General features: G+C 39.5%; 1 protein-coding gene across 1 annotated transcript in view; it reads right to left on the bottom strand.

Moving 5' to 3' along the window:
* Positions 1–9648, bottom strand: part of RGS22 (regulator of G protein signaling 22) — a 218399-nt gene extending 208751 nt beyond the window's left edge. The window contains exon 1 of the mRNA XM_007457172.1: positions 9508–9648. Coding sequence (XP_007457234.1) covers positions 9508–9648 — 141 coding nt within the window. The remainder of the gene's footprint in view (positions 1–9507) is intronic.
* Positions 9649–10415: the final 767 nt, after the last annotated feature.

Here is a 10415-nt window from a genome sequence, read left to right on the forward strand (position 1 = left end):
AGCACAGAAAAAAAAAAAAAAAAAAAAAATTTTTTTTTTTTTTTTTTTTTTTGCGGTACGCGGGCCTCTCACTGCCGTGGCCTCTCCCCTCACGGAGCACGGGCTCCGGACGCGCAGGCCCAGCGGCCATGGCCCACGGGCCCAGCCGCTCCGTGGCACGTGGGATCCCCCCAGACCGGGGCACAAACCCGCATCCGCTGCACCAGCAGGCGGACTCCCAACCACTGCGCCACCAGGGAAGCCCAATAAATAAATTTTTTTTAAAAAAAGTTATGTGCATCAAAAAATGAAATTAAGAAAATAATTCATTTCAGTAGCAGAGAAAAGAATAACAACCAAGGAGGCAAAGAATTGTACACTGAACTAAAAAACTACTGAAAGAAATTAGAGAAGATATAAATAAATGGAAAGACATGCCATGTTCATGGACTGAAAGACCATACTGCTAAGATGACAATACTACCCAAAGCAATCTACAGATTTAATACGCTCTCCAACAAAATCCCAATGCCTTTTTTTTTTTCTTTTTTTGCAGAAATGAAAAACCCATCCTAAAATTCACAATGAATTTCAAGGGACTGCAAACATCCAAAATAATATTGAAAAAGAACAAAAACTGAAGGATTCATATATCCTGATTTCAATACTTACTACAAAACTACAGTTATCAAAATAAAGTGGTACTGGCATAAAGACAGACATACAGACCACTGGAATAGAAAAGAGTCCAGAAATAAATCCTCTCATATATGGTCAAATAATTTTCAACAAGGGTGCCATGACAATCCAGTGGAGAAAGGACATTCTTTTCAACAAATGGTGCTAGGAAAACTGGATAGCCACGTGCCAAAGAATAAAGTTGGATCTTTCCCTTATACCATATACGAAAATTAACTCAAAATGGTTCAAAAACCTAAATATAAGGGCTAAAACTATAAAATACTTAGAAGAAAACATAAGGATAAACCTTCATGACCTTGGATTTGGCAATGGATTCTTAAATATGACATCTAAAGCATGAGCAAAAAATAAATAAATAAATGGGACTTCATGAAAATTAAAAACTTTTGAATCAAAGGATGCTACTAGGAAAGTGAAAAGACAAACTACAGAATGTGAGAAAATATTTGCAAATCATATAGCTGATAAGGGTTTAATATCCAGAAAATATAAAGAACTAAGCTAGAAAAAGATAAAGAAACCCAAATTTTTTAAAGGGAAAAGGACTTGAATAGACATTTCTCCAAAGAAGATATACAAATGGTCAATAAGCACATGAAAAGATACTCAACAACAATAGCAACAAGAGAATGCAAATCAAAACCACAACAAGATATCACTTCACATCTACTAGGATGGCTACGATTTTTTTTTAAAAAATGAAAATAACAAGTGCTGGTGAGAATGTGGAGAAATTGGAACCTTTGTGCATTGCTGACAGGAATGTGAAATGGCACAGCCACCATTCCTCAAAAAGTTAAATATATAATTACCATATAATCCAGCAATCTACTTCTGGGTATAAGAAGAACTGAAAGCAGGGTCTCATACAGATATTTGTACACCTGTGTTTCTAGCACCATTATTCACAATAGCCAAAAGGTGGAAATAACCCAAATGTTCACTGATGTGTGAAAGGATAAACAAAATATGGTATGTATATATAATGGAACATTATTCAGCCTTAAAAAGGAATGAAATTCTAATACATGCAATGACATGGATGATCCTTGAAAATGTCAGGCTAAATGACATAAGCCATACACAGAAGGACAACTATTATATTATTCCACTTATATGAGTTACCTAGACTAGGCAAATGCATAAAGACAGAAAGTAGAATAATGGTAACTGGAGGCTAGAGGAGGGGTAATGGGAAGTTATTGTTTAAAGGGTACAGAGTTTCAGTTTGGGATGATGAAAAAGTTCTAGAGATGGATAGTGGTGATGGTTACACAATGTGAATGTGCTTAATGACACTGAAATCATACACTTAAAATGGTTAAAATGTTAAGTTTAATTTTATGTATATTTTACCACAATAAAAAATTATGTACATGCCAGAATCATGCAACAACATGGAGAATCTCAAAAACATTATGCTGAGCAAAAGTAATTTTACGCAAAAGAAAACTAACTGTATGATTCCATTTATATGAATTTGAATCTATAATCCAATGGTGAAAAAATAGGACAGTGGTCTTTGGGGAACGGAGGAAGAATCAACTGGAAGGAGGCATGAAAGGACTTTCTAAGATTATGGAAATGTGCTACATTTGATGGAGGTTTGGATTACACAGGTGTATACATTTGTCAAAATTTGCCAAATGGGACTCAAAAGTTTTCCATTTCCCTGTGCATAAATTTTACCTCAACATAAGAACCATAAACTAATATTGAACACTAGTTTATGATATAAAATGCTTAAATATTTAGGGGTTATCTGTATCATATCAATGTCTGCAGCTTATACTCTGAAATGCATAAAAAAATAAAATGGATTAATGGACAAATGGTGTGATGGACAGACAGACAGAAACATGAAAAAGCAAATGTAGCAAAATGTTAATAACTGTGAAACCTTGGTGATGGGTATATAGGTATTCACCATACAGTTCTTTTAACTCTCCTATATGTTTAAATTTTTTTCATTAAAAAAATGTTGGGATGGGGGGACTTATGTACAAGGAAACAGTATCATGTTTCTCTGCACCTATGGACAGCCTTCTTAGCCTCCTGTGTACTAAATGACAGATCCCAAATCATTATCATCACATCTAGAATCAGTCCCTGGTTATCTGACAATCTTCTGACCACTACCCTGCGATCCCATGCACTAATGGTCAGACCCCTGGGACCTCTGCTTCACCCTTCTGCCCTTAACATGCCAAACCTCATCTTCCTACCTCTCCTTATCACCACTACAGTACAGATCAATCTTCCTAACAACACCACAATCAATACAAGAGTTCCACCTGTCTCCCAATCCCACATCCTTTTCTAACACAAAAAAAGTGGCTTATGATGAATGCAATTTGGTTCCTGCCCAGCTGTCTAGCCTCATCTCATACTACCATGCTCCAGTCATAGCAATTTTTTTAATAGTTCTGCACCTTGGCGCATGCTGATTATTCTACTTGGAAAATCTTTTCTCCTCCAAAAGAAGAGAAGAAATGTGATGTTTCCCCTATGATATGTTTCCCCTATCATAACTTTTAATACTTCAGACTATAATTGTTTGTTTAGATATCTCACTCTCTGGACTGTGAATTTCTGGAGGAAAAAGACTGTTTCTTACTCACTTTGAAAATTCCCAATGCTAAAAAGATCTGAAAAAGAATATATATGTATAACTGAATCACTTTGCTGTACTCCTGAAACTGACATATCATTGTAAATAAACTATACTTCAATTAAAAAAAAATCCCAATGCTTCAGATAATAGATGCTTACACTTTTGTTGAGTGAATGCTTGAATGATTATACTGAGGACATGAAACCTAAAGAGAAGAGACTGATAACCTAAGAAAGACTCTAATAAAGCAACATCAATAAAATAAAAAGCAGAGATGTTGCCAAAAAACATAAAGAGAACACAAGGGGAAACAAACTTCACAAAACGGCTTGTTGAAAGTGTATCTTGCATAAATCCAAGGCACTCGGGAAACTTAAGAGCCAAAAGTCCATTTAACAGATCCTCACGGGATCGCAAAATTGTATATTGTATTATGAATATAGTTTATGAAGGAAAGAGAAATTAAGAGTGGCTCAAGCAATGAAGAACAAAAGTATGGATCTCCTTTTATACCAAGGGTTATCATCACATATTACAATCAGCATCTACCCAGTGGTACTTTTCCATTTGGTTTCTGTTCTCATGCTCTCTCCTGGAGGAAATTCTCAAAGGCCTGGAGAAGGTAAAGGAAGCTCTCAATTCCCTTTTTATCCAATCACAGTGTCTAATTATACCTACTTGGCTTTAGTCAATTCACTTGGAGAAATACCCTAAGGATTTCTCCCTGTACAAAAGTTCTTACAATCCGATATCCTAATTTAAAAGAGTATCTCACACTCTTTATCACCTTTTCTCCCATGCCACACCTTACCTACGGATAGAAAGCTTCTCTAAATGTGCTTTTGGTTCAAACCTCAAAATTCATACTTAAATATAAACTGTGTGTCCTCATTAAAGGCCACCTCACCAATCAGAAGGTACACAACTTTTGGGAATAGTGAAAGTGTGTGTCCCCAGTAGTGCCTAATACAATGAGAAGTGCAAGTTGTTGCTTAAAAATATACTTGTTGACTATCATACTGATGGAACTTCTAACGTACTTTCTGCAGTTCCAAAAAGCATTAGAGAATTTGATTCCAACCAGAGAACTGGACTCCACAGAGATGGAAGGATTCCAAACTGCCTACACTTTCCAAAGGACCTCTAGGACCAGTCTCAGTTTCCAAATGACTTGTTGGAAACACTTCTCACACCTCGCTCTGCACCCTCTTAAAAGAAAGTGAGCAGGGAAGCAGGATGGTACCTCCATCCACCTGCCCCTGCCCTCCACCACTTCCACATAACGCCACCTAGCGTGTCAACCGAGTGTGCTCTCACAGTTCATTCAACCAACTGACGTGCAGTCAGCCGTATGTACAATCTGAAAAGACAAATACCAATTGGTCATTAATGTTCATATAATTAGACAGTCTTTTTCATGAGGACTGGAACATATGGATTTTTCTGCATATTATATTAGAATAATGAGAATATCCTCATGCTTGGGAAATGCTCTGTGTTTATAAAAAATTCATTCACCCTATACAAATAACAGAATATGAATTTAAACAGACTAAAGATTAACTAAAAATAAATACCATTTTTAACAAGTAAAATACAGAAAATACTGCTTGAAACTAGTCTCAATTTTATGGTATAAATAAAGAGCATCTGCTTTTTTAAAAAAACTCTTTTCTTTTTTAAATGGCATCTGCTTTTAAAGTTGAAACTGTGAGTTTTATATATCAGAAATCCTTCAACAAAATAGATCATTATACTACAAAATTTTTACTCTACAAAGACTATTTTTGAAGCATGACATATCTATCTGCATAGTTTCAATTTTTAAGGCACAATAAAAAAATATTATTTTGAATTTAAAGTGTCAAGTACTTAAGTCTTTAATACTAATTTATTTGCTATTTTAAAGTCAAAAAGAATTTTAGGGGTCACTCTAAAATTTAAACTTTTCTCAATGTATACCTAACATATAATCAAATCTCAATGCATCATAAAGTGGTCTGAACTCTACTATTCTTGCTATGACAGATTTATATTTCAATTTTTATGGAATATGAAAAAGAGTATGGCACTGAGGGAAGTAATGAAGAGAAGCATTCACTTTATCATTTTTATTATTTGAATTATTTACAGGAATGTTTTTATACATTGCTTATATAATTAAAAATATATCCCCAAAGGAACTAATGAGAAAACTGAATATGTAAGATTTTTGTATATATTTTCCCTGAGAAAATCATCAGAGACCAAAGTTAATAAAGACACTAAAGTAGAAAAAATGCTACTTAAAAATCCTAAAGTAGAAAATATAGAATATATATCAAATGAAGCTTTGCAAAAAATTGGTAAGTGAAGCAATTACACTAATTTATCAATCATCTAATAACATATTCTGGGAATTGTGCTATTAACTATAGGGAATATTAAGGTGTACTGAGTCATAACACTAGCCCTCCAGGAGTTCACAATTTTGTTAAGAAATTGCAAAATTTACAAACAAAAAGTTAAAATATATACAAGGCAATGTGTCCCTGACAACAAATGATTTATTCTAAATGTTATTCTCTCATTTGAAGAGGTAGGGTTAAAATATTTTGCAGACATACTTAATAGCACTGTAGTTTTTAGATCACTGGTTGAGAAAATGAAATAAGCAAAAAGTGCCTATGACTATGGAAGCACTTTATATTAGAATAGGACTCTGCTGCCAGTAATGGAAAACCAAGATAACACTATTCAAATAACACAAAAGTTTATTTCTCTCATGCAATTATAAGCAGTTCAGAACTGGCATACTGGCTTCCCAACATATCAGGAACCCAGGCTCCTTTGATCTTGTGACTGTGCCATCCTCAAGATGCCACTTCTACCTCAGGATCCAAGATGACTGCTTCAGCTCCAGGATCACATCCTCATTTCAGGCAGCAAGAAACAAGACGAAGGGCATGTTCTCTCCCTTTACATTTATCTGAGTATTACAGTTAGAATGACAGAGGTTCTAATTGTGGCCTGACCAGTTACTAGCTGTGTGACCCGGGGGTTAGTTATTTAATGTCTGTAAACATCAGCTTTTCAGAAGTATGACACAACACTTCTGCTTACATTCCATTGTAAGCAGAATTTGGTTACATTTAGCTGCAAGGGAGGCTAGAAAATGTTGTAATTATTTTGGAGAGTAATATGTCTGGTACGTATTATGGAAAATGGTAGAATGGATTTTGGGGAACCAGAGATCTCTGTCACACAATTTCTTCTAAAAATATTAATGAGAAAAAAACTTTTATACTTCTGAAAAACAGATAAATATTATGTGCAAGACACATGAATTAATTAATCTATAGATAATGCTTGGTGAGCATATGAATTTGAGGATCTGGTCACAAACTGGTCACAGCTGAAAGCTTCACAGGGCTCAAAGGCAATCTGGATGATTTTAGGTTGGAAAGGTTTCATGGAGGAGATGAGCTGAACCTTGAAGCATGTGCAAGACTGTGAAATCGATGGGGAAGGGCAACTGAGACAAAACTCAACAGCAAAGGCAACGAAGCAAGCAGGGCAGTTTGGCTGGAGCAGAGGGCATGCGGAAGTACTTTATAAACCTAAAATGGTATGAACATTGTCTTTATCACACAGAAAGTATTGGAAGGTAAGGTTTAAAGAAGGCTGAAACATGTAGAAAAGATTTTGAATGCTAAAGGGAGGCTTTTGACATTGTGGCTCTGCCAGTTACTAGATGTGTGGCCCCAAGCCAAGTTAGTTAGCCTCTGTGAACACTGACTTCCTCATCTGTGAAATGTGGGTGTTAATAACCACCTAATAGAGTTGTTTTGAGGTTAAATATTAACATGCAGCCAGCATTCAGTAAATAGTAGGATTAATAAAGCTCTGAGTAGTTGAGTAACATGGTAATTTTTTAAAGAGTTAACAGCAATCTGATAGCCAAGGTAGGACTGATGAGAGAAGGAAATATATAAAGGCAGAGCAAAGCCATAGCAAGTAACCCAGCATAGCTGACGCGCAGGAGTCTGCTCTTTAAGCCTTAGGCAAAGGAAAATTGAAGTTGGCAGAGGGAATACTGGAGGCAGTGATATCTGGGAGGACTACTGCCAAAGTCCATGCTCAGGGATGAGGGCCTGAATAAGACAGCGCTGAGGATGGAGAAAAAGATCTGGCTATGAAAGGAACCTGCTAAATGACTGCAGGTGGGAGATGAAGAAAAGGGAAGAAAGGTTCTGATGTGGGTGACTGAGTGGTCAGTGGCATCATTAACCTAAATAAGAAAAAGAGGAAGAAAGATAGAATGGGGTGGGGTGATTAATTCAGTTTAGACTACTGAAGTGATGAAGGGACATCCAGATGATGTAGGTGTCCAATAACCCAATAAATACAGAGTTCTAGCATCATAAGAGGTGTGTGGGCCGGAGATGCGTAGATTTGGGAGTCCTGTGAAATAAGAGTAGCTGAAGCCATAGAGGAACAGGAGTCCTGCCAGGGAACCCTGAAGAAGGTCGACACTTTCATGGGTAAGGAGGAAAGAGAAGCCAGAAAGAGGGACATAAAAATGAGAGATGGGAGAACCGGGAGACAGTGGTACAAAGACACCAAGAGAAAGTGTAGTGGCTAATAGAATCTTCAAGATGTTATGAGTTCCCATAAGTTGGGAAAAGACCTGGAGAGGTTAGCAGACAGCTCAAAGGGTAATGTCGCCGGGTGCTTGTCAGAGAGTTTGTGCTGGAGTTGTATGGGAAAGGGGTATCTCCAGAAACGCTTACCTACCTCCTGCTGATGTGAAGAACAGTTCAGGAAGCAGATTAAAGAAATATGCCACTACACAGAGAGATGCCAAGGCAACAGGAAGATGGCTGGAGTTTCTGACATGCTCTTTGTGCCTCTATTTTGGTCTTCCTCTCTCAGTGGTGGACCAAAGGTCTGGAAGGGTGAAAGTGGAAAGTACTAGCAAATGAAGCTAGCAGAGAGCCTCCATTCTCATAGCCCCTACTAGACTGTGAACTTTTGGAGACTTATCCTCAGCATCTAGCACTGCACTGTGAATATAGAGGCGCTCACGTTTGTTGAATAAAAAGTCAAAAGCAAATAAGATAATTGACCAACAAGAGAAATAAGTGCTGTAGGACATAAGCAAATAATCTAGAGAAGTGGTTAGAACTGCTGGAGTCAAACCTTAGTAGGAATAGGGCTCTACTGCCTCCTAGCTAACGTATAACCTTGGGCAAGTTCCTTAAATACACTGTGGGAACCACAGCAGAGCCCCCCACCCTAGATATAGCACTCACCTAAATGACAACAATTACAATGTACTTGGCCAAGTACTTATTATTACTCAACTCTTCAGAAGTCTGACCTGAGAACATATTTAGCACATTTTTAAAGGAATTATAACTATAAATAGACCACTTATTATCAATCAATGCCACCTACTAATGTTTACTGTAACCAGGAACTGCACAGCCCCATCACAATAAAACCACGGAGACGAAGTCTACCTCTCATGGAGTCATTAACAAGTTCAGCAAAATTAAATGAGGGCATTTATGTAAAAGAACTTTAACAATGAATAGCATCCACCATAAAAGTCTGTTGGCCCCTTCTTAAAAATGTACCTGTTAAAAAATAAGCAATTCTTGTACTCAGCACCCTTGTTATGAAACAGGAAGCCTCTATTATACTCATTTGGCAAAAAGAAAAGAAGCAGCTTTTTTTTTTTTTAATGATCTATGATTTGCTATTTTTAAAAATAGCCAAAAGAAAAAGGAGCCCTCTAAATTGTACTTACAAATCCTTCTTCTGTAATAGTTGGTGGCTCTGAAACAAGATAAAATATTACATTATCTCACTCAAATCTGATTTCCTTTTAAAGTAAATGAAATAATTTGAGACAGCACTTAGCCCAGCTTTATACGTGGGCAAGCTCAGTAAAATCTTGGCCCTCTGTTCATTTTCTGCACATGGACTGAATTTTAAGTTGGAATTCAAGGTGGAAGTGGGGAGGAAAGGGCTCTGGAATTCAGCTTGGTCACTAATTGACTGTGACCCTGGAGTTAACCTTAATAGACGGAGGCCTCCATTACTCCCACTGCAAAACGGGGAATTAAGCAAGATAAAATAGGACGGGGCCAACGAAGCACTGGGAAAAGGGTGAGGGGTTAAATTCCTTACAAAATGCGGTGAGAGAACTCTGGAGCCAGTGCTACGGGACGCGCGGGCAGAGAAGGAAACCCAGAGGCGGTGCGCAGTGGGGCCGCCCCGCGGGCAAGAGCAGCGGCCCGCGCTCCTCGGCCCCGACACCGACCCCGGCCGCCCCACCTACCGGCGGTGAGCCGCCTCTCGGTCATGCCGCAGCCGCTACCCGCGCCCCCGTCACCCGTGCGGGCCGTCAGGCCCCGGGAACGGATGACGACGCGGAGCGGCGCGCGGCCCCGGACTGCGCCGGCCGCTGGGGCCCCACCCGGCCCGAGTTGCTATGGAGCTGAGACAATGCGGGCGCCGAGCAGCGGGAAGTCACGCGCCTTTCGGGCCCCTCGGGGCAGAGGAAGGTACGCCGTCTGCCCCCGCCCGTCCTCCTTCGGGCCAGGGGCCGGCCCCGCCGCCAACGGCTGCGGAACGACGGGCGCCCAGACCCCGGCGCTGCCACCGCTAGGGCCCTGGAGACGCATCGCCCTTAGAGCCCGAACTAGCTGGGGTCTCGTTCCTGTGGTGACTGCTGCTCAGGCCTGCTCTCCCTGCACAAGCTCCCGCACAAGCTCCGCCCATACCGTCCACAGTAAGAAAAGACCGGCTGCGAGCGGGTGCGGGGATGGAGGGCCCTCTGGCTAGTCCTGGGAAGACGAGGAAGGGAGGAGTTTTCTAGATACCCAAGGAGGGCGAGTACTCGCCACACACAGCTCTTGAGCGCGTTCAGTTCTATGAAGGCCTGTATAAAAAGTTAAATATTCACGTGCTTTAGGAACCAGATTTTCCTCACACTTTTCCTCCAATCGGTTAGGGCAGCCAAATTCTCAAGATAGCTAAGATTTTAAAATTACTGAAGGAGGGCTTCCCTGGTGGTGCAGCGGTTGAGAGTCCGCCTGCCGATGCAGGGGGCGCGGGTTCGTGCCCCGGT

The sequence above is a fragment of the Lipotes vexillifer genome, unplaced genomic scaffold (genome assembly GCF_000442215.2).
Source record: "Lipotes vexillifer unplaced genomic scaffold, Lipotes_vexillifer_v1.1 scaffold376, whole genome shotgun sequence".
Classification (NCBI taxonomy): domain Eukaryota; kingdom Metazoa; phylum Chordata; class Mammalia; order Artiodactyla; family Lipotidae; genus Lipotes; species Lipotes vexillifer.